Source organism: Onychomys torridus, chromosome 21 (assembly GCF_903995425.1).
Source record: "Onychomys torridus chromosome 21, mOncTor1.1, whole genome shotgun sequence".
NCBI classification, from domain to species: domain Eukaryota; kingdom Metazoa; phylum Chordata; class Mammalia; order Rodentia; family Cricetidae; genus Onychomys; species Onychomys torridus.
In genome coordinates, this window is record NC_050463.1 from 34,713,458 (window position 1) to 34,738,922 (window position 25,465).

Consider the following 25,465-nt stretch of genomic DNA (forward strand, 5'->3'; position numbering starts at 1 on the left):
CCTATATGTTCTCCTGGTCTAATTTTATTATCTCTGTTTACAGTTAGTTACATTAGAAGTCCTAGCCAGTGCAACACAAAGCAGAAACTCTGAAAAGAAGAAAAACGGTCTTTGAAAGTAGCACGATCATCTCCAGAGAGTGCTTTAGAACCTGTGCAAACACTTGGCAGTAGAGCTACAAGATAAAAGTGTCTAAAGAGACTGGGGGTGTATGACTCAGTGCTAGAGTGCTTGCCCTGGATTCAGTCTCCAGCACCACCAACAGTAAGATTAATAATAATGAAAGGGATTTCAGCCAGAAAGGTATAAAACGCTGCTAAAAGAAATGAAAGAGAGCCTGTGTAAATTGAGAGGTGTGCCATGTTGTTGACTGAATGATTTGGTGTTGGCATAAGTGTATATCTTCAGACTGACTTACAGAGGCAATACCAGTCAGAGGCCCAACAGGTATTTGGTTTTGGTTGGGGTTTAGGAATCTAAGTATATAACCCTAGCTGGCCTCTAACGTACTGGGAAGACTAGCAGTCAGTAGAAGAGGTGTGCCACACTGGGCGTGGCTTGAGCATATATGAGACTTCAAAGCCCACCTCCACAGTGACACACTTCCTCCAACAAGGCCACACCTCCTAATAGTACCCCTCCCTATGGGCCAAGCATTCAAACACAAGAGTCTGTGGGACAACACCTATTCACACCACCACAGAACCCAGTGTTAACTGTGTCAGTCTTGAAGTACAGAGTTGGCAAATGGCACCCTCGGTGAAATCAAGGCCTGCTGTAAAGCTCTAGAAATCAAGAAAGTGAGGTTTAGCCAGGCATTGTGGCACACACCTTTCCAGCACTTGGGTGGCAGAGTCAGTTGGATCTCTGTGAGTTTGAAGGGCTACTCTGGTCTACAGAATGAGTTCTCTGTCTCAAAAAAATAAACAGACAAACAAAAAAAGTGAGGTCTAGTCAAAAGATGGACAGATAAACCAAGGGAACAGGATAGAGTATCCATAAAATAGACTCCCAACAATGGCACAAAGCAGTTCTGTCAGGAAAGGGAGATAATGTTTTAAAGATTTATTTTTATTTTATGTATATGGATATATGCATATGTTTTGTTTTGTTTTTTGCCTACATGTGTATCTAAGTACTATTCACTGTTCTAGAGGTGGTACAACCTGGGATAAATAGAGCCGATAAATGAGGAGGACTAATGTCTCATGCAATAGACAGTTTTATTCAGTGCATCAGTGTACTTTTTTTCCCCTTACTCTTTACTTTTTGGGGGCCCACCACCCAGCTTCTAAATAATCACACAGAGTCTTATTCTTACTTATGAATGCCTGGCCTTAACTTGGCTTGTTTCTAGCCAGCTTTTCTTAATTTAAATTTTATCCTGTCTACCTTTTGCCTCTGGGCTTTTACCTTTTTCTGTTTCTGTTTATCTTTTCTTTCGTTTATATTCTGTGTCTGGCTGTGTGGCTGTGTGGCTGTGGCTGTGTGGTGGTGTGGCAGTGTGGCTGGCCCCTGGCATCCTCCTCTCCTCCCCCTTCTCTTTTTCTCCTTCTGTTTATTCTCTCTGCCTGCCAGCCCCGCCTATCCTTCCTCCTGCCTTGCTATTGGCCGTTCAGCTCTTTTTTAGCCCAGTCAGGTGTTTTGACAGGCACAGTAACACAGCTTCACAGAGTTAAACTAATGCAACAGAAAAGAAGGCAACACATCTTTACATCATTAAACAAATGTTCCACAGCATCAACACATGTAACACATCTTAAACTAATATTTCACAACACAACAATTTATACTCTGAGGGTTAAGAGGAATCATGTGAGTAAAGTGTCCAATCACAAGGGCAAGCCTCATGTGGCTGACAAACCACATACGCAAAACCATGTTTTTCAATAGAGGCATGTAAACAGGTAATAATACACAGTTGTAATGAATAATCTGGAGTAACTCACTGCTATCTGCTGTACCTGGGAGGGGACACAAAAGTGCATTCCAAGAACAATTCTGTGTTTTTTTAAGAAACTGAGGGCACAAGATTCTTGTTTCCTGGAGTTTTCTCACAAGCATTTAGAATTCTCACATGACTCCGTTCTTGGACTGTGTTCCCGCTGTGTACCGTGCATGTGTGGGAAAAGGCCAAAAGAAGGCATCAGACCCTCTGGAACTAGAATTATAGGTATTTGTCACCCATCGTGTAGGTGGTGGGAACTAGACCTGGGTCCTCTTGAAGAGCAATCAGTGCTCTTAACTGCTGAGGCATCTGTCCAGCCCCCAAATTTCTCTTTTATAAGTTATTGATGTTAAAAACTTGGGGTGGGAGTGCTGGAGAGATACCTCAGCAATTAAGAGCACTTGCTACTCTTGCAGAGGACTGGAGTTCAGGTCCCAGCACCCACATCAGGCAGCTCACAACAGCCTGTAACTCCAGCTCCAAGGGATTCCGTGTCTGGTTCTGGCCTCTGTAGGCACCTGCACTCGTGCCCAAATCCATACACAGAAACACATGTACATAGAATCAAAAATAAAATAATTTTTTACTTAAAAATCAGTCGTGTGTTAATGAAATATCAGGCACAAGTGAAAATAAAATTTGTGAACTGGAAAATATGTATAAGAAAAATTTCCAAAACTTGAGACAGAGTGGCTTGTGTGGTAATCCCTGTTGCAAGTTCAAGGTTAGCCTAAGCTATATAGTGAATTCCAGGCCATCCTGGATATGTGGCACATCCAAAATTCCTGAATGTGAGAATCCAAAGTTCATGATCATCTCCACCTGCAACTGGGAATTTGAAGCTAGTTTGGGCTACATGAGACCCCAGCTCAAAAGAGGGGGAAAAAAAGAAAGAAAAATCTCCAAAACACAACACTGAATTAGAGGATGTGAACTTTTTTGTATGTTCAGAGATGGAGTATCAATAGGGAACCATCAGCCATCTAACTGGAGTCTGAACACTTTAGAGTTAGGATTAAAAGCAATGGTTAAGAATTAGGATTAAAAGCAATGGTTAAAATGAAGATGAGTCCTCAGGAAGTTCCCCTCAGAGTCAGGAAGGATAGTGGGAGGCCCTGCTGTTTGGCTTTAGAGTGCTTTCCTAGTATGCACAGTTGCTGGCTTCAATCCCCAGGACCTCAAGAGTAAGAGAGAAAGAACATACTGTTTACAGAGGATTGGTAATTTCTCCACAGCAACAATGGGGTGATTTTTCATAAATGGTGGGAAAGAGCTTTATTCAAAGATACAATGTCTGAGTATATCCTATGTTGCTGACGTTTTTGACAACACTTAAAAATATTCCCTAGAGGGAAGAGCAGCTGAGTGTCATTACTGCGCTGAGAAGAGCTAGTTAAAATGGTAAAAGGGAAAAGGAGAAACATACCCCACCCAGCTTGGAGAGGTCCCAGGATGATGATGCACGTTAAAAGAGTGGTCTCCCACTTCCTGACTGTGCACGAGGTGGCAGGCACTATCCCAAGTGCTCTGCAGATCTTAGCTAATCCATTATTCAGAACAGTCCTGTTTCCTGTGGCCTGAGAGAGAAACACCCAAGGTTGCAGTCTGTAAGTAGCTAAGCTGGACCGGGGATGCCCCCCACCCCCTTTTTATCTCTCAAACACTGCTAATTTAACCGTTGAAGGTTCTGGATGAAAAGAATTAACAAAAAAGCAAAGAATGAGATGCTAGGAGAGAGGAACCAAAACCACGGACTCTCAGACACTTCCCGGAAAAAAGAACCAGGCTTTCCCAAAACTATTTCAGCTTTTGTAAAGGTCCAGGGGGTGGAGGTGGCGGGATTTAGAGGCTAGTCCTGGAGAGAAGTGAAGCAAAGCAGAAGCAACATGGTCAGAGTTGACAGTGTGTACCCGGTTAGGTTTCCTTCTTCAGGAGGAGATAGACTTGCTTGCCAAAGCTGCCAGTGAAGGTTCTTGATGTGTCTCTTCTCCCCAAAATGATCCCTGTTGACTTTTTTTCTTGAGAATCTAATATTGGGCCACATAGCTGACTCCAGTATTGCAGCTGTAAAGGTTGGTGGAGTGGAAGAAATAACAGTCTAGGGGGGACGCAGAACAGTGTGGAAGAGGCCAGTAAACCATACACATGCCCCGGGTCGGTCACCACTGGTCAAGCCATTTTAGAAATCAAGGTTCATGAGTCAGGGAGTTGAGATGGGCTGCGCCGTGGCTGAATTCCAGTTAGTGTGCTGACTGCCGTTAGATAGCCCAGTTGACCTTACACAGTGCTTTAAAATACTGCAAATAAGAGGCAAAGCCTTTTCACCCCAGGTCCCGGTCTCCTTTGCCATGAACCCAGATAAGGATGTTTACACCTGCAGGTCTCCATTGCCTGCTCTTGAATTGTCATGACAGTGATCACAGCCCAGAGCGGCTGGAGGCCAAGTGCCAAAAGGGCCCCTTTCATCTTAGTTTATTTTGCCAAGTATGGCTATCTTCTGAAAATCAGGCCTCTCGAGGATTCTTCTTCACCAGCTCTCTGACACAAAACCCCTAATCCTCTAATCTCACCCTGATACAAGTGCTTTGCATGGAGTGGGTGTAATGCTCTGAAGAGTTTGTTCATAGCCCACCAGATAGGCTTTGTATTGATTTTTCTCTCACAAGCCTGCTTCCACAGAGAGAGACTGGTCAACCATTTGTGCCCAGGGCCACTGGGCGGCCTCAGCCTTGGTGCACAACAGGCCCCGCAGCACCCCAGGCTGAGAAGGGCACTGTGGGTGTCTCCGATGTGCCAGGAGGACTCATTTGTTTTCCTAGAGTGCCTAAGTCTCTTAAAAAAAAAAAAAAAAAAAGGAAATGGAAAACCTGTGCTGTGTGGTGAGTCATAGCAGTAACAGCAGATTCTTAATTCTGTCACTTGCCCAGCACTGGATGCGATCTGATTGTTTACTTTGAAGGGTTTTCTCATGACAAATAAAAGACTTATACCCATTACGGAGAAGGTGAAAGGGAGGGGAAAGCATTGCCCATTGCCATTCCGCCTCATGTTTAAACATTTCTGAGAAGCTTCAGCCACACACGCACCCCAACCACTGTGGCCTCATTGTCACAGTTTACTCAAGGCGCACACTACCTCAGGAACATCCCTGTGTCTTCTCAAACTTTAGGGATCAACAGTATCTAAGCTGGGCTTTGCATAAGCATAATGACCTCAAGCCCCGCAAAAATAGTCACTGCAAAACCTGGCCACATAATGTGGTCTTACATGCAGCACTTTAAAATGTGTAGGCTTTGCCTCTGACCTACTGAATGAGAGCCTCTAGGTTTAGGGCACATCTGTCTTTACTGAAGAAGGGAAAAAAAAGGGAAGAAAATTCGATGTCTTCTGATTTACAGCCAGCCTGGGAAACACTATCTTAAACAGCATTATTGGATTCTGGGGAGAGGTTAATAACCCATAACCCTCCACTTACCCTCTAGGAGGTAGGATTGTGGGCACACTGCCCTGGGGTACAAAGACAATGTAATGGCTCTCGGGGACATCTCTTTGGACTCATCCTGTCCGGTTCATACCACAGGTCAAAGCCACTGGTCTCTTTTTCAGGAGGCTACAGAAATACTTACTAGGCTCCATCTGGCTGTGGACGTGTAGCATTTGCCCAGTTCCGTCAGAGGGAGGGACCTTGTTTCTTACCCTGTATCTGTCAGATGTGTCTCCTCCTCCATAAACGTGGTGTGGCTCCGTGAGACCCTTGAACCTGAGAGGATGGAAGCACTGCCTTTCCTAGAAGGAGAGGGACTACAACCTACGTGGACCCCACTCTACATTCTCACACGGAGCCTTTTTCTCCACTATTAAAATTCCCCTCTCCCCAGTCCACATGGTTTGTTACATAGGCTGGTCTAGGCTGGAACTAGGTTACTCTGTAGTCAGTGCTGTGTGTGTGTGTGTGTGTGTGTGTGTGTGTGTGTGTGTGTGTGTGTGTGTGTGTGTGTAGGTGTGTGTGTGTGTGTAGGTGTGTGTGTGTAGGTGTATGCATGTGTGCTCTTAATGAGGACATCAGCATCTCCTGGAGCTTGAGTTACCAATTAGGAGCTGCCTATTGTGGATGCTGAACTCCAGTCCTCTGGAAGAGCAGCAAATGCTCCTAACTGCCAAGCCATCTCTCCAGCTCCAGACAACTTTAGGAGACAGATCAGATGCCTAATGTGATTTACAAATCACAGCAAAGTTGAGTCGCCTTGCTGAAGGCCTGCGCTAGACTTGAGAGAGTAACTATAGGTCTGTGTGACGTCATGTGTCGGTGAAGATCACCTTGTGCCTTTGCAGCATTGGTGTTTTAACATACTTATCACCAGTGTTTTTGCTAAGTAAATTGTGGGGGAGGGGAGTTGTTGTTTGTTTGGGGTTTTGTTTGGGTTGAGTGTTTTGGGACAGTGTCTCATGTACCCCAGGCTGGCCTCAAACTTGATATGAAGCCAGGGGTGACTTTGAATTCATAATCTTCCTACTTCTACCTCCCAAGTGCTGGGATTTAAATTGGTTTGCTTTTAAGAATAGTTTTGTTTGTTTGGGGGAGCTGTAGGGGCCAGAGAAGTACTTGTAAGACTCAGTTTCTTCTTTCACCTTGTGGGTCCCAGACCGTCTGTCCGCGGGTTTGGTGGGAGGTACCTTCACCCACTGAGCAGGCTGTGCCAGTCTCTGCCTTAAAGGGAAGGGAGGGGAGGGGAGGGGAGGGGAGGGGAGGGGGAAGGGGGAGGGGAGGGGAGGCTGGAGAGATGGCTCAGTGGTTAAGAGCAGAGTCACTCTTTCAGAGGACCTAAGTTTGCTTCCTAGCACCCATATGGCAGGCTCCAGGGGACCTGAGTCCCCCTCTGACATCCACTGCCACACATGTGGTGCCTAGACATACATGTAGGCAAAAACACTCATCCACATAAAAAATAAAAATAAAAATCTAAACACAAAGCCAAAAGCATATAGGAGGCATTCTAAGATGCTGGGATTTTGTCTGTTCAGAAGTGGGTTTAAGATCTCTTGGAAACTGGAGTAATGACCCCTGGGGGCCGCTACATAGGTGTTAGGAACTAAACTCACCAGTGCTCTTAACCACTGAGCCATCTCTGTAGCCTTTGTGTTGGAGACAGGGTCTCACACTACATCCCAGGCTAGCCTGGAACTCACTACGGAGCTCAGGCTAGCTTTGCATTTGTGGTAATCACCCTGACTCAGCCTTCCAAGTACTGAGATTACTGGTGTGAGCCACTGCGTTGGGCTCAATTTGTTGTTTGGTTTGAGCTTCTCCGGTCTCCTCCACAGCCCCAGATCTGGCCAGAGTTTCCTCACCTGGAGGCCTTCTGGGAAGGGAGAGGTCAGACTCTGGTTAAAGGAATTGCCCTGTAATAGAGACCCTCTTCCATGAATGAGCAGAGGTTGGCTCTAAATGTTTAAAGAGCTGTTTACTGAAGTATGAAGTACGACAAGCATTTTGTGTAAAGATACTTCAGAGTCCCGTAACAAATTAGTGTGAGCTTAAGGAAACAGATACAGTTTCCTATTGTCTGCTTAAAATGTTCATTTTTTCGAAAGTAGATTAGAATGGGGAACCATAAACGCAATCGGAAAGTCTCAGCACTTCTTTGTGTGCACTTACGCAGAGTTTCATGATGAGTTCTCCTAAGCGCAACTTGTCTGCTTTGCATGAAGCGATCTTTCTTTTCTTCCCACTTCCCTTTTCAGCTCTGTGCTGCAATGACCGCATGGGAACTGATACACTCTTGACTACCATATTCTTCAAGCCCTTAAGCTGCCTCAGCGGAGCCAGCTGCCCTGGGTTCTTTCTAGGGCACTTGCTTGTCCCCAGGCTTCTGGCTTGCTGCGCATGCTCAGAAGCACCTCACTGGAGGAACCTCTGTCCCAGTCTCCACCTTTCTTCCTGTGCCTGTTACTGCTGGCGTGTGTTTATTTACTCATTTTTATTTCTTTGGTTTCTGATCTTCACCGATGTAATGTCAGCTCGAGGTGAGGGTTGTTTCTCATTCACCCCGGCATCACTAGCTTGAATAGTGTCTGGACGCTGAGGAGCCAGGAAATAAATAAATTGATTTCATTCTTGAGAGAAATTACCTAGGGTGTCTTCTAGACAGTGTATCCTGTGTCTTTATGAACTGATCATTCTGTTTCTGTCTCAGCCTCTTCAGAGTCCAGAAGGTATTTCAGGAAGGGAGACTTGCCTTTGTTTTATTATATCATGACTATTATTATGAAGGAGCCCCATAGTGTTTGAGATAGCAAATGAATACTAAATGTGTCTGTTATGTAACATGTAGTGGTTCGGTTTCCATTGCTAGAATACCTAAGGCAAGTTCGTGATACATAAAAAAAGGTTTATTTGGGCCGGGCGGTGGTGGCGCACGCCTGTAATCCCAGCACTCGGGAGGCAGAGCCAGGCGGATCTCTGTGATTTCGAGGCCAGCCTGGTCTACAGAGCAAGATCCAGGACAGGCACCAAAACTACACAGAGAATCCCTGTCTCAAAAAAACAACAAAAAAAAAAATTGGGGGAGGGGGGAGCTCAGTAGTCTGTTAGTCCAAGGTCAAGGGCCAGCATCTGGTGACGGTCTTCTTAGGGGAAGGGTCCTGAGGCTGCCCAGAGCATAATACTGCAGGAGACAGAGATGCATGTGTGTCCTATAGGATTCAGTCCTGGAGAAGCCACCAAGATCGAGTCCTAGAGTCTCCATTCTAAAGACCTCTTTGAGTCCTAATTACCTCCCAAAAGTCCTGTCTGGAAATACCACGGTCCCTGGAGCTTCCACCCTCTTTAATACGTCACGATGGGGATTACAGTCTTAACGCACGGAATAGGGCCCACCTAGGCTATATTTGCTGTTTTAGTTTTGTTTTTTGAGACTAGGTCTCACTATATAGCCTTGGTTGGCCTGGCACTTACTCTGTAGAGCAGGCTGGACAAGAACTTACAGAGATCGGCCTGCCTCTGCCTCTGGAGTACTGAGGTTGAAGGCCTATGCCACCACTTATGTTTACATTTTGACCAGAGGAGACAGGCCATGGTAGACACTCACTGGGACCAGGTTGGGGGTTCTGTGTGTACAGGCAAGTGGGGAAGCCCAGACCCATTCTGTCTGCAGGAACTGTTGCTTGCCCACTTCTCTTGGAGAAACAGTCTTTCTGGAACTAGGGAATCTTGCCTGCTTAGGGGTCTCTACTAATGGCTTTGGATTCCTGCTTCAACCTCCACTCTAGGAGACACCAGGTCTGCAGTCAGACACACAGCACCGGAGGTTATCTAGACATCTCCAGTGAATAACACCGAGCCTGGTTGTTCTCTTATGATGCAAGTCCTTCCCGCTGCTGTCATTCTCCTGCCCTCACCCTAACAGAGACTGTAACTTCGAATTCTACCCTTTTTTAATTAGAAATTGAGGGCTGGAGAGATGGCTCAGCAGACTGCTCTCCCAGAGGTCCTGAGTTCAATTCCCAGCAACCGCATGGTGGCTAACAACCATCTGTAGTGACATCTGGCACCCTCTCCTGGCCCCCAGGGACACATGCAGGCAGAACACTGTATACATAAATAAATAAATCTTTTTTTTAAAAAAAAAAGATTATTTGTGGCCAGGTTCATTCTCGGGCTATTTTTGTGAGGCTCAGCCCAGGTTCTCACAAGACTCTAAATCCAGTGGTCAGGGGGCTGCGGGTCCACACTTTATTTTTATTTTTCATTTAAAGAAGAAAACTCTCAGGTGATCTGGTGAGATTGGCTGTGCTATTTTTTTGGTTTTGGGGTTTTTCGAGACAGGGTTTCTCTGTGTAGCTTTGCACCTTTCCTGGAACTCGCTTTGGAGACCAGGCTGGCCTCGAAGTCACAGAGATCCACCTGCCTCTGCCTCCTGAGTGCTGGGTTTAAAGGCATGCACCACCACCACCCTGGCAAGTTACCAACTCTTTAAGCTCCGGGCAGGGTGTTAGGTTCCTGCTTCTTGTAGGTCATGCTTGAGGCAAAGCAGAGAAGGTGCAGAGTGAGCATGGCCGGCACAGAGCCTAACTGGGAGCTTCCGCTCTAGCTGCTAAGTCAAGGGAAAACACCACCTCATCATCCCTTTCCTTTCTGTGTCCTTGGCTAATAAAATATTGTTGGGGTGGGGGCGGTCTAGATACAGTCTCCCATGGCCCAAGCTAGCCTTGGACTGGCTATGTAGCCTAGAATGACCTTGAACTCCTGATCCTCCTGCCTCCACCTGAGTGTGAAGATTGCAAGTATGTGTCACCACACCTGGTTTTATGTGGTGTTGGGGTGTTGGGGATCAAACCCAGGGTTTCATGTACGCAGGGCAAGCACTCTCTCAGCTGAGCTACATGCCCGGGCCCTGGCCTACCCTGTGCAGTGTGTATATGGGTCTGTTTCTAAACCATTATTGCTGTTTTCTACCACATTCTTGAAGGAGCTAACAAGGGCACAAATCACACCCGCATGGGCTCTCCAAAGATAGCACAAATGAAGACTAAGCACCTGAGAGCGTGCTCAGCATTACAGTTCTTAAAGGAACCCACAATGAGATACCCTCGCACCCATGACAGCGACGCCTCGGAAAGATGAACACGTGTTGGCGGGCATAGGGAGGAAAGGGAGAATGCCACACAGTGTCGGTGGGAATGAGTCCAACCACTTAGGAAAACAGTCGCTCAAAAGGCAGTGAGCAAGTAGCTCAGCATGCTCTAGATGAGGACTCAAGAGAAAATGTATTTCTACACAAATGTAAATCAATTGATAGGAAAAATGTGGTATATTTATATTGTGGAATATTTTTCATCCGTAAAATAAGAATTGCTTATTTGTGGTATAATACGAGTGAAGCTTGAACACATCCTGCTAAGTTACAAGAGGTCAGGTATGACGGCGACCGATTGTTGATGTGTAATTTACAGAACCTGGGAAACTGCAGAGACCTAAAGAAGGGTGGTTCTCAGGGCGGGGGGCTAGACCCCCTGCTAATGGGCGAGGGATTATTGGGAGCGGTAAAACTTTGTATTGAAAAGGTCAGGGGCTCAGCATGCACAAAGCCCTGGGTTCAACCCCCAGCACAGCATAAACCGGGTGTGGTGCCGATGCCTGTCAGCATTTGGGTGGTAGAGGAAGGGGGGTATGAAGTTCGGCGTCATCCTTGGCTGCATAACATTCTAGGCCAGCACAAGCTCCTGTCTGAAAAAGGAATGGGGCAGATTTATGAGATGGAAGCTCACCTCTACTTAAATCAAAGGAAACCTTTCAGGAAGGATGTTGAAACAAGAAAGATTTTAACAGGTTTCAGCAAGACTGCTATGGCTTTGGAGCTGTGGAGGTGGCTTAGAGATTGCTTAAGATCGCTGGTTTTTCCTCCAGAGGACCTGGGTTCAATTCCCAGCACCCACGTGGTAGCTAACAACCATTTGGTACTCCAGTTCCAGGAGTTCTGTAGGAACCAGACATAGGGGTAGTTCGTAGACATACATGCAGGCAAAACACCCATATACATAAATACATAAATACAAAACTTAAAGAAAAAAATGGGAATCTTCAGTCCTTATCAGAGCTGGGGGGCAGGATAAGGTGGCTCACCTACTTTGGGAAACAGTGTGAAAGGAAGTTCCGCAAACCCTGTTTATACAGCTAGCATGCAGCTCAGCAGTTCCATGTCAGCATGCTTATTGAAAAGAAATCAAACATATATTGGGGCGCTGAAGTTGCTGAGTGGGTAAAGGGTCTCGTCACCAAGCCCAAGTGCAGCCCTGGAGCCTACATGGCAGGAGGAGAGGGACAGCTCACACGCACGTCCTCTCACCTCACACCATCACATGTGCACGCACACACGCATACAGTGGCATGTGCACACACACACATGCAAAGTAAAAGAACAAAGTGTCTATTGATAGAGAAATTTGTAAGTAAAAGTTCATTACTGCTTCATCTGTAGTTGCTAAAAGCTGGAAGCAAGGGAATACTCCTCAGCAGTAAACGAAAGTGGACACCCAAACCCCCCTGCTCCCATTTCTAGGGAGGCGAAGCCAGGTAGACACCCCGCGCGTCAGTGCCCAGTGGTGGCCTCAGCTCACTCAGCAGTGGTGGTAGCAGCTGAGGACAGACTGTCCTCGGGGATGATTTTATGGTGATGGAAAATGTTCTAAAACTGGATTGTGGCGGTTGGTTATACAAATGTTTAAATCTGCTAAGACAATTGGATTGGATAGGTTTTATGGTATGCAAACGAAACCTCAAAAATTGATTTAAAAAAAACTCAGTCAGTCTCAGACTCTGGATATTTGAATTTGGGGGAAAAATAAAACAAAAACCTCTCCCCCTTCCCCCCCAGACCCGACCTCCCACGGACGCCAGCTTCAACTTCGATGCCAACAAACAACAGAGACAGCTCATTTTAGAACTGGAAAACAAGAACAGGTGAGAATGTGCTCTCCCACCTGTGTCCCACGGTCAGTGTCCCCTTCTGCGTGGTCCTCATCGCCCCTCAGACTACACAGCTTCTTCGCTTGCTCTTTTTGCTTCTGTAAAAATGGTCCCTTGTAACCGAGGCTGACCTCGAACTCACTGTGTAAGGCAAGCTGACTTTACTGTCTGGGTGTTCCCCCACCCCCCAAACCTCAAGTGCTAGGATTGTGGATGGGTCACCACACCCAGCTCTGTACGACTCCTCGGTAGACAGGAGCAGCCCAGGACCGGGAGATACACCTCATGCTGTCGGTTCACGTTGTCCTACGCTCCGTTCTGTTACCTCTAGAGAGGCTCTGTCTGAGGACCCCTCCCACCCACCAGTGTGTCCCCAAGTAGCATTTTGCTGTCTTAGGTAGCTCTTCATGGCCTATCACACGACATGTAACCAGTCTCATTTTAGTGTAAAAGGCCATTTTAAATGTTGCTAAAAGGCCCCGGGGAACCACACATTACACCACTCTGCAGCGAGAGGTAGACACCAGGACACAGGGACTGACCCTTGCATAGCAAGCGCTGGGGAGGAAATGGCAGCGGCCTCCAGTCAGGAGTCGGGAGTCAAGAGAGGGAGAGAGTGGAGGGAGAGTTGGCGAGTCCACATACAAACCTACATTGGGAGGTCGCAAAGAGTTCTCTTTCCCTGAAGTGGAGCAGGGTAAATAAAATGTCCCAGTTATCATCTCCCCTTCCTGGGGAGGATTCGGGTCTTGAGAAGAGCGTAATCTGTGGGGAGAGCACCCGAGGAGCCGTCAAGGGGAACTGTTGAGAAGGTATCCATCCATTGCCTCGGAACAGAGGGGAGAGGAGGCACCACGGGGGTAAAGACTCAGGGAAAGAGACATCAGACTCTGACAGCGTCTCCCCCGACCCCCAGAGAGATCCTGCAGGAGATCCAGCGCCTGCGGCTGGAACACGAGCAGGCTTCCCAGCCCACTCCTGAGAAGGCCCAGCAGAACCCCACGCTGCTAGCGGAGCTGCGCTTGCTGAGGTAGGCACACATCCACCTGCTCCCAAACTGCAGCCTGTGGTGGGAACTTCTGTACTGGGAAGCCAACCCAGTGGGATGGAATCTGTTCAGTAGTAGAACCTGAAGCGTCAGCTCAGACTGCCTGAGAGCCCGGTCAACCACACTGGAGAACGTGGTATGAGAATGACCGGACCTGTAATGAGTCATTTTCCTCTCTGCCACGGAAACACGTGTGTTTCCCATAAGTGCAGACATGGAGACCCGCCCTATGGAAACCAGATCCGATCTCTTAGTTCTTACCAGAGCTCCAGATTCTTGAATAGTATGTCTTGCTGTTTCTGTTGTAGCATTTAGAGTTCTACATTTGATACTTCATTTTTTTGGAAGATGAGGGTGAAATGAGATCTCATTCTGTAGCCCAGGCTGGCCTAGAACTTTTAGTGTTATGTAGTATAGGCTGGCTTTGAACTTGTGGTAGTCTTCCTTCTTCAGCCTCCCCAGGGCTAGGATTATAGGCCTGCACCACCATGGCCGCCTCATACTTTCCTCATGAATGTGCCAACGTCTGGGATACACATAGCGGAATAGTGGAGCTTTTCATGTGCTTTCTTTGTATCCTTAACCATGATTTCTTTTAGTTAGGGAACAATGATTATTGGTTCTCTACTTGTATTCTGTCATTTAGATTTTTATCATCAATAAATAAAGCATAAAGAACTGAAACCATTCAGATGAATGCAATTAGCCAGTACAGAGTGTCCATTTCCCCAAAGCTTCATTTCAGGCTGGACATGTCAGTGCACACCTTTAAACCCAGCACTTGACGCAGAGGCAGGAGGACCTCTATGAGTTCAAGACCAGCCTGGTTGGTCTATGTAAGTTCCGGGCCAGCCATGGATGCATAGTGAGACCCTATCTCAGAGGGGGAAAAAAAAGCTTTATTTCAGTCTGTGATTTAGTTGGGGTAGTTTTTTTTGTTGTTGTTGTTTTTTTGGTTTGGTTTTGGGTTTGTTTTGTTTTTTGTTGTTTTTTTTGTTTGTTTGTTTTTGTTTTTTGATGGCCCCATTGTTCACTGCCACACATTTGGGATGGTCACGTGGTAAGTGCTTTACTAAGAAAGATGAGGAAGCAGGTGCTGACTCCAGCAGAGGGTAATAAGAGTCATCCCCCAGCTTAGGACACACTTGCTTCACTTCCTTCACTCAGCTCAGGTACAGGTGACTATTTTTATCTCTAGAAAAGCAGAAACTGTCGTTCTGGAATCTGTTGCCAGAACTATAGTTACCAGAAGTGTCTGGCGATGGTGGTGGTATAAGGACCTGAAAAGCATTGCGGATTCAGTCAGCTTCAGCTGGGTCCGGGGATGCCACACAAAGCAGCACGAAGCAGAGTTTAAGTCCAAGGGGGATCTATGGCTTGAGAAGTCTAACTCAGAAACAGCTTCTGTAGGGTGAGTCGAGGCACATTTGACCACTGAGCTAGGCCAGTTGTCTGTACACGTGGACACACACAGTACAAAGCCAATCGCAGATGAATTAAACAGAAAGACAGAACTTGAAAACTTCTGAGAGAAAACATAGAAGAATTTCTTTTAGAGTTTTGGAATGGAAAATGATTGTTCAGAATTACTTTACAATGGAAAGAAACTGGTAAAGCCATCTACATAGATAATAAGAACAGCGGGGCTAAGGATGTAGCCCAGTTGGCAAAGTGCTTACCTAGCATACACAAAGCCCTGGGTTCAATCCCAGCACAGCGTAAACCAAGCATGGTAGTGCATGCCTGTAACCTGAGCACTTAGGAGGTAGAGGCAGGAGGATCATAAGTTCAGGGTCACCATACATTAAGGTCATCATGAGATGAAGGGATGAAGGAGACGTGTCTCCAACAAAACAAGACAGGATTCACTTGTAGGTATTTCATGCCTTTTTGGTTTTGAGCTGTTTATATGAGTTCAGGACCTGCCAATCACAAGTCTCTGTTTCTGATGAGTTCCTCCCTCCTCCCGGACAGGCAAAGGAAAGATGAGCTGGAGCAGAGGATGTCAGCGCTGCAGGAGAGTAGGCGGGAGCTGATGGTACAGCTGGAGGGGCTGATGAAGCTGCTAAAGGTAAAAACCTGTGTGCTCTCCGCCCACTCCATCTCTCACCAAACAACAGGGGACCGAGGCTTGACCATGGGGCCGAGAAACAGTTTTCAGGCAAATTTGTACAAGTGGAGCCTGATCCGGTGTCAGTCATTGAAATTAGCATAGAGCCTACAAGATGCCTTAGCGGTAAAGGTGCTTGCTGCCAACCTTGACCATTTGAGTTCAAACCCCAGGACCCACAGGGTAGAAGGAGAGAACTGACTCCTGCAAAGGGCCCTGACTTCGACATGTGCACACACATACACACAATAAATAAATGTAAAATAAATAAATAAGGAAATGATAGTTTTAGAAAGAGTAATGTTCTCAAGTAATTGCTTTGGCTCAGTGGTTCGGAGCACTGACTGCTCTTCCAGAAGACTCACATTCTGTGCCCAGCACCCACATGGCAGCTCACAACTCTTTGAAACTCCAGTTCCAGGGGATCCAACACCCTCTCTGGCTTCCACAAGCACCAGGCACACAGTGGTACAAATACATCAATGCAAAGAAAACTCATACACACAGAAATAAAAATAATTGTAAATAAGGACAGATATTAGCTATGTATAAATGAAAAATATTTCTTAACTACTTAGTTTCTTTTATGACAAGTTTCAAATAGCCTATCGAAATAATTGGTGAACATCAATTGTCCTCTTTTTTTTTTTTTGAGCTGAGGATTGAACCCAGGGCCTTGCGCTTGCGCCTGTTAGGCCAGTGCTCTACCACTGAGCTAAATCCCCAACCCCAGTTGTCCTCTTTTTAATAAGAAGCACAGCAGCAAACTGTTCACAGAGAAGCAGCACCAGGAGAATATTTACAGGTATAGAAGGGGATTTATCATGGAAAGTAGCTTGCTCCATCATGGAGGCAGAGGCATCTACTAGGGAGACACAGGAAAAGCAGCAGTGTGATCCAGTGTGTCTGAGGACCTGGGGTACTGACTGTGTCATCTGACTCCACAGGTGGGTTGTAAGGAATGGGTGGTGGGTTGACCTAAGTCCTGGAGTCTGGGGGGGCCAAAGCCAGGGGAGCCCCAGTGTAGACCAACAACACTCCTCCCCAAGAGAGAACACACTTGTTTTCTTTCCCTTCTGGTTCCATCCAGTTCCTCTGTGGTCTGGATGGTGTCTTTCCCTGTTGATGAAAGCAGATCTTCTGTCCTTGGCCTTCTGGTTCCGGAACCAAGCTCTTGTCAGTGCTCAGGACAGGCCTGGGAATACTGTCACTTCTGTCTGTGCCTAGCCTTCAACCCAGTCAGGTGGTCACAAAGGTAAACATCACCTAAGCCAACGTACTCACCCTGACTCTACTGTACTGGGGGAAAAATGAGAATATCCACGCTAGGTTTAGTGTATAGAAGTGAATAAATCCACACTTTCGGCTTTTCCAATATTTGCTGAAAAACTCCTTACAGCCCCTCACTCTAGATCAGAGAAAGGCGGTGGTGGCCTTAAGTGTCCTCACCTGCACGCTGTGTCAGCGCTGAAGACTCAGTGGATTGCATGGCAGAGATTCAAGGATGGTTGCCTGGGCTGTGTAAGGTCCTACCCGTCAAGGCTGCATCCCCACCACATTGTACAGTCTGCCACAGCAGCCACAGCTCGCTGAAGAGAGTGGACTAAATCTGTGATGAAGAAGGGTTATTAAAGGTTTTTCAAAGCAGTTTTGAGACAATACTTGGCAGGTTAGAAGAGCAAAACTCAAAAGATAATAGGAGACTTGTGTGAAATCCAGGCCCGAGGTAACAAGGGTCCCTCTTGGAGTGGGAACTCAAGAAGGCAGTAGCTGAGACGTCTCCTCAGTGCCTACATTCTGAGCCAGCCCCTTAATAATAATAAAGTGGGTCCTGGCAGCTGGCAGAAGTGTTCTGTTTGTGTTGGAAACTGTTGTTTTACTTCCTCAAGCAATTACTTCCTTCAGTCTGGAGCTGAGGGTTTTTTTTTTCCCCTAGCTTGGTCCTGGTATTTGGTTTATTTTACATGGACGGACGTGTGTATGCATAGACCCTGTTACAGATTTCCTCTCAGACATATTTCATGTGCAAGCGAGTCTGATTTCAAGAAAACCTTAACCAGAAACTTGATCGGTCGGGTTCCCTGGAGTTGTCAGGTACTCAGCTCAGTGGCCCCGTCCCCAACTCACGACAGCAGCTGTGTACATAAACATTTGTCTCATGTGATAGCTCTCGCCTTGAGAGGTGTTGAAAGCTCCACCTTATGGAGTTGGCACACTGGTAGGCCAGGAAATGGTATGAGCATGCCCTTCCCATCCCTGTGTCAACCTCCAAATGTTAGCCACACAAGGATGGGAAAGTGCCCAGCTGTGATTTCTGGTTTGCTTTGCTTTGGTTTTTTGGAGACAGGGTCTTAGTACCTTAACTGGCCTGGAACTCAGAGATCTGCCTGCCTCAGACCTCTCAAGTGCTGTTGTACACTACCGTGCCCTCTCTGTCCCTCTGAGGGCATCTGTATACAGATGGTGCACATAAAGACAAGCAGGTCCACACACATACACATAAATAAAAGAATAAATCATAGGCCAGGTAGGTGATACACGCTGTTAATCCCAGTACTTGGGAGGAGGAGGCTGGGAATCTCTATGAGTTCAAGGCCAACCTGGCCTACATAGTGAGACCCTGTCTCAAAATAGTAATAATAATTACTATTAATTATTATTATGTGTGTATATGTTTTTCAAGTTTCTAAATGACACATTAAGTAGTTGATGAATCATGACCAGACCCAGTCCCTGTCATCAATGTCAGCAACCTTCTCCTTTGGTTTTTTCTCTTAATGATATAATGTCATCGACATTCAGGTACCAACATTCTATACGCTTTCTTTATATTTTTTCTTGATGCATCAGTATGTAACTAACCTCTGTCTCAAACTACTTATTTAATCTGGAAGTCATTACATGTCAACTTTTCTGTTTTTAACTCTTGCTTCCAACATTTTTACTTCATTGTAATTTTCTAATATTGCTTTTGTGTTGGTTTTTAAAATACAGACTGCTGCCAGGCAGTGGTGGTGCACGCCTTTAATCCCAGCACTCAGGAGGCAGAGGCAGGTGGATGTCTGTGAGTTCAAGGCCAGCCTAGTCAACAGAGCAAGATCCAGGATAGGCTCCAAAAGCTACACAGAGAAACCCTGTCTTAAGAAACTGGAAAAAAAAAAAAAAATACAGACTGCCATAGAACTTAATTGTAGTTCTAGGCTGGCCTTGAACTCATGATCCTTCTGCCTCAGCATCTTAGAGTTCTGGGATTGTAGGCATCAACCACTGCTCGGGTTAGACGGTCAGTGTCTTTGGAGATTGATTGCAGTAACTATGTTATCACTACTTCCACCATCAAGAAGAGATAGATTCACGTATTTTTAGGGAGCATAAACTCTTCTAGATTTGTGCCTCATCATTAAGATGTCATGACCCCCTTTAAATCAGGTTAGTACTGTCTGTTGTCAACAGTCCATGCCGACTGATTCTAGTGGACTGATAGAGAATGCTCTCAGACCTTACAGCTGACCTTTTTACTGTGCTGGCAGAGCCCTAAAGGCTCTATGTGACTAATTCTTGTGAGTTTGTGTAACACCAGCCCAGGGAACACTTTGCCAGAATCTACCCTCTTTCACCTAGGAGACCTCCTCAGTCCTGAGAACACTGCCCATCCCAGCCTGGCCCATGTTTCCCGGATAAGTCGTAGTAATAGTGATGATGATGATGATGATGATGTCGTCGTCCTGGGGCAACCCTCACAGCAGAGTAGGCATGGTGTGATTTTGAAGCATTGTTTCTGAAATTTCCGTACTTTGTGTCAAGACTGACCTTGAGACAGTCCTCCTGCCTGAGCCCCGCACCAGCTGGGAACCCAGGCATGAGCCAACATGGCAGCTTCCCTGTTGTGTTAAACGGAAGCTGTGGTCCCTCCGTGACCAAGCCTGAGGCACATGGTAATACTTAGCAGTGTTCTTAGTATAGCCAGGATTTCAGCCTGTGAAGGTTGCCCCACCCTCCTGACCGCTCTCACTGTGTAAACGTGGCTGGCCTCGAACTCACAGAGGTCCTTCTGCCTCTGCCTCCTCAGTGCAGGGATTAAGGTTGTGCGCCACCACGCCCAGCCCATTTCAGTTTCTATTTCAGCGCGTAGTGCCAGCAGTTTTTAAGTCACATAATACCTCTCCTATGGCTTCTTCCTTGCCCACTGAGAGCTGGAGATGCACTTGTCTCAGACAAGCATCCTTCCAAGCCGCAGTTTAGCGCCCCCCCCCCCTATGCTGCAGATGTGATGGGAAGCCTCTGACTTCTCCCGGAGACCCAGGCAGTCAGTGCTCAGGGTCCCCCAGTCTGCCTACTGGGGTAAGTCCCAAGTCAGGCAGCCGGCTTTCATCCTAAAATCTCCTTCCCCAGCTGAACTGGGCCTCCAGGGATTTCTTGGTGCTCATTGAGTTTCCAGTCCATATCTGTCTCTCCCTTGCAAGAATCAAAAACACTCTCCATGTTTCCCCCTGTCCTTTGTGCAGTTCCTTTGCAGTACCAAATCCCTCTGCCCCTCACATCCAGACCTGCAGACCCTTCAAGAGCAGGAGCATACCCATTCTTGTGCCTCTCCACCCATGTATGGTGGGGACCACGGCATCCATGGACCCAGCGTGGGTGGTGGAGCCATCATAGCCACATATTGATTTATATACTGGGGCATCAGGGAGGCTCCCTGACCACAGTTACCCATGATAAGCACAGAAAGAACAGGCAGAGACCAGAAAGACGGTGACTGAGGAGCTCAGGACCAAGGCTAGAGAAGGTCTAGAGGTTTGTCTTTCCTTCCTTCAGCTCTTTCTACAGTTCTGGGTACTGCGTTCATCCATCGACCACAGGTAGTTAGCATGTCCTGTTCTACCTGCCCTCACTGTAAGATTATAAAAGAGAAGCTAATAAAGAACTGAGGTTGAGAATCCCATTCTCCTCTCTCTCCCTCACACAAGCCTTTGTCATGTAGCCCAGGCTGTCCTAGAATGCGGCTTCCTCTACCCTCTGCCTTCCCAATGCTAGGTTTACAAGCATGTACTACAGTGCCTAGCACTAAAATTCTTTTTTGCCTTCCCCTGGCTTTGGGGGTTATGTTTTATTTTATTTGTTTTATTGTGACATAGCCTCATGTATCGCAGTCTGGCCTTTAACTTACTATGTGTTCACAGATGGCCTTGAACTCCTGATCCTTCTGTCTCCATCTGCCTAGTGCCAGAATTACAGTCAAGAGCTTCCATACCTGGTGCATGTAGTGCAGGAGATCAAACCAAGGGCTTCATGCATGCTAGGCAGGTACTCTACCAACCAAGCTGTACCCCAGTCCTTCGAGTCCTTCTTCTGAAAGGCCTTCCAGGGTCTTGAAGCAGTTTCCTGTTCAGTGGGGGACATGGGCATGTATGTGCATCCCTGAAGGAAACAAAGTGAGCAGCTTCAGCAAAACTGGACAAGAGGAAAAGCACCTGTGATCGGGAGGAACTGTTAGATGGAGCGCTGAAACAGTGCTGCTCAAATCGAACCCAAGGCTCTTGGGACTCATTTGGAGTGTCCCCACCCCCATCAGAGCTTTGGCTTAATGGATCTCAGGTGGGGCCTAAAATATTCCCCTGTGAGGTGACCCCAGGTAATCCTGATGTTGGTGGTCCACAGTCCACACCAAGAACAGCTGCCCTAGAACTGTGGACCTAAACATATAAGAACCTTGTACATGGTGAACTACAGTGATAATTGGGGTTAGAAGTTGAAATGAAACTTCCTCTTCAGGTTCCCTTTAGTTGAGACTCTCAGCTAGCCAGGCCCTCCAGGAGGTTGAAGTCGATGGTTCCTAAGATTCTTTGGAAGTCATCAGTGCACTCATAACTGGTCAGGACTGACTACTGTCCTCTACTGTATCCTACTGGCCTCCTGGTGAACCCGGCCATCGCTCTCCAGCCCTGTGCTTGGCCACAGTTTGCCCAGTTTCTCCTGTCATTTCTTCCCAGTGTGTGTGCCGATGGGCATTCATTTCTTTCTTTTTCTCCTCTGCCTCTTTCCACCATCAACACCTCTAGGAAGAAGAGCAAAAGCAGGCAGTAAGTGAAGGTCAGAATTTTCCTCTGGCCTCCCCTTCCTTTGCATGCCCCTCTGCTCCTTCTGCACAGGCTTGTGCCTGCCCCTTCCATCCTTGCGTCACTGATCTCTGAGGAGCCCTCAGAAGCTTCCCTCCATGGTGGTGTGCCATGGCCTACGCCTGGGCTGTGCTTACCTAAGGGAGCATGTTCCTACCTGAAGCCCAAGCTGGTTGAATTTGTGCTGCTTTAAGTATGCATGCTTAGCCAGGCTACCATGGCGTTTTCGTGTTCTTTTATTTTCTGCGGGTTTTGTGTCCCCAGTGACCCTCATTGCTTGAAACAGCTTTCCAGGTGGTTGGTGGGAGTGAACTCAGGTCCAAACAATGTGCTCTAAATGAATGTGCATGAAAGTGAAGTGTTCCTTGGATGATTGTAGATATATCCTATGGTTGCAAATAGGCCCCGGCTCCAACCAGCCTTCCTGACCAAAGTAGTGATATTTCCTGCTCTGGGCCTTTGAGGGCTGGGAAATCAAGTGACTCAGGGTGTTCTGGGTGGCATGGTTATTAATTAGTTAATTAATGGTGTTTGGGACAGTTAATATTTGATTTTGTTTTTCTTGATAGTTGTTATCCTACACACACACACACACACACACACACACACACACAAAAATCGAGGGCCTGTCCATGATAATAACCTGGGATAAACTAAATTCAAGAGAGAAATATGAAATACTAATTACAAAAAGGACTATAAGACATTTGATTTAAAAATGACCCATCTTTGGAGGCTGGAGAGATGGCTCAGTGGTTAGGAGCACTGGCTGCTCTCCCAGAGGACTCTTGTTTGGTTCCTGTCTCTCACATAGTGGCTCACAACTGTCTGTCACTCTACTCCCAGGGAATCTGACTCCCTCTGCTGGCTGCCAAGGTCACTGCATGAACATGGTTCACATACATGCAGGCAAAATACACATAAAAGAAAAGGAGAAACAATTCTCCCATCTTTGTCAGAAATATGGATTTATTAATGTGTTAGACTTATAGTATGAGTATTTCCAGCTAGAAGAACGTTAGTGGTGAGTGGCAGAAACAAGGAAAAATGATGAGACTGTCGGTCAGGGAAGAAAGCATTGGGCCCAGCTAAGCACCCAGAAATCCCATGGACTTTAATGTCATAGTTTGCCTGGTTTGGTTCTTGCCTGGTTTGGTTCCTGTTTCCTGAGTCACACAAAGTTTTTGGTGGTTTTTTTTTTTTTTTTTCACTTGTCCATCAATAGGTACATTCACCTGAGCAAAACAGGAAGATGAAAAATCAAACCCAGTTTTAAACATTGTTACTAGAAGGTGACAACTTAATCACTTCCATCCCCCTTCATTGTTGAAAGAAAGCAAATCCCATGGCCACACTTGACTAGAAGAGGGTCGGGAAGTGTGTTTCCAGCTTATTTAGAAGTCAGAGAGTCCGGGTGAGAGTGGCACACGCCTTTAATCCCAAAACTCGGGAGGCAGAGCCAGGCGGATCTCTGTGAGTTCGGGGCCACCTTGGTCTACAGAGCGAGATCCAGGACAGGCACCAAAAACAACACAAAGAGACCCTGTCTCGGGGTGGGGGTGGGGTGAGGAGAAAGTCAGAGAGAAGATGCTGGGAACGCCTCCTCACCCACACAGGAGGGTGAGTGACTGGGCTGAGGAGAGCAAAGGACCCTAGTCCTTCCTGTCCCTGCAGCCCATGCCTTTGAAAGTCCCTTCCCCTCATCCGATGTGCCCAGCTGCTGACGCAGACGCCATTCCATCCATAGGCACCGCCCCCAGTGTACCCCTTCTTCTCTTCATCCCTGTGCCCTGAATCTCACTGGGTAGCTGACAGCACTTCCTGGGAGTCTACTTCCAACGGTCTTCCTCACTAGCACTACTTCCTAATATCCCTGTCCCTGACAGCCCAAAGGGACCCAGGAGTGGAGGGACCCTCTTCCCTGCCCAAGAAGAGGTCAGAGGGCAGTGGCAGAGCTTCCTGTGAACGTTACGTTTTCTTCAGTTGTGTTATAGAGTAAGGTGTAATCTACAAAATAGGAATTACCAGCACTGGGAGGCAAATGTAATGCTGTCCTTGCTGTATCTGGTGGTCATGACTGTGACTCTACCACTGGGAGATAGAGGCAGAAAGATCAGGGATTCAAGATCAGCCTGGGCTGTAGGAGACATTATCTCCCAAAAAAACCCAACTAAATAAATAAATAAACAGAGCTAACCTTGAGCAACATGATCCAAGCACAGCATATTTGTCCAGTGACTTTTCGTTCTGTGTGAAATCACCATCTCTTGAGATTGAAAAAGGAATTTTCCATGTCCAACAGCCCAAACACATATTCTGGTCCCTACAGTCTGGTAGGACTGTGTCCATCTAGATGGGGAAACCCTCCTGTCCGCCCCACAGAGCTTACACTGAGAACTCACACAAGGTCGATTCTGAAGCTCCACTGAGGCTTGAAAGATGTTACATAATTGAGGCGCGCGCGCGCGTGTGTGTGTGTGTGTGTGTGTGTGTGTGTGTGTGTGTGTGTGTGAGAGAGAGAGAGAGAGAGAGAGAGAGAGAGAGAGAGAGAGTGTTTTGTAAGATAAAAGGATTGTAAGTCTTTAGAGCCAAACCTTCTGTAGCCCATATCATGGCCGAGGATGATGACAGAACTTTTTCAATGAAGAATTGCTTTGGGGTGGGGGTGGGACAGAGAAGCCAGAAGATGTCAGGTCCATGGCACTGGGGTTATGGGTAGTTGTGAGCCATCCAATGTGAGTCTTCTGGAAGACCAGCAAATGCTCTTAACAGCTCAGTAATCTCTCCGACCCCTACAGGGGTTCTTTGTTAACTAGTGTTAAGATTCTACTCACAGAACTCTTCAGACACCAAGTTATGTGGGGGTTTGTACCAAACCGTTTTCTAATCCACTATAGATACCAGCTGGTGGTGCCGTCATTTGACTGTTTATGACACTAACTGGATTTAACCCCAAGCCCTTGGGTTAAGGGCTCATCTCACAAGACTGACCCTGACTTGAAATACCAATTGTAAGGACCGGGTTTCCAGGTTGCCTGCACTTCTGTTTGATTAGACTGAAACCAATTCCTCTTCCTCAAGTTTGACCGTCTGCAATAACGGCTTGTGCAATAAGAGAATCTTATTTGCTGTCAGCAGTTTAACATGAGAATGTTATAAAAGATACAAGTGAGGCTAGGCACCGGTGGCGCACACCTTTAGTCCCAGCACCCGGGAGGCAGAGGTAGGCCGATCTCTGTGAGTTCAGGGTCAGCCAGGTCTACAGAGCGAGATCCAGAACAGGCACCAAAACTACACAGAGAAACCCTGTCTCGAAAAAAAACAAACCAAACCAAAACAAGATACAAATGAACAGATAAAGAGGTACATACAGCAAGTTCCAGAAGGTCCCGAGTGCCAGAGTTCTTTCTATGCGCTGAGGACGCTGCCCCCTGGCATGTGGATGTGTTCTCTAACCCCTTCGTTCAGGGTGATGAGGTTCTGTTTCATAGGCATGATTGATTCAGTGACTGGCCACTGGTAATTAGCTTCATCTCTATTCCCCTTCCTCAGAGGTCCGGAGAGGTCGACAAGTTCTAACACTGAATCATGCTGTGGGCTTTCTAGCAACCAGCTCTAGTCCTGAAAGATGCTTTACCATGTAGACACTCTTATCATTCCAGTGATCCCAAAGACTTTTAGAAGCTCTTGTGGCTGAACCTAGGGCAGAAGACCAAATACCTGCTTGTGATATCACAGCATTATAAAGTCGTTTTGACTTTACAAGGGCTTGAGAGTG

General features: G+C 46.8%; 1 protein-coding gene across 1 annotated transcript in view; it reads left to right on the top strand.

The window, feature by feature from the left end:
- Positions 1–25,465, top strand: part of Dtnb (dystrobrevin beta) — a 198,671-nt gene that overhangs the window by 150,304 nt on the left and 22,902 nt on the right. The window contains 4 exon segments of the mRNA XM_036170283.1: positions 12,322–12,407; positions 13,330–13,443; positions 15,436–15,532; positions 21,631–21,651. Of these exon segments, the coding sequence (XP_036026176.1) occupies positions 12,322–12,407; positions 13,330–13,443; positions 15,436–15,532; positions 21,631–21,651 (318 nt within the window).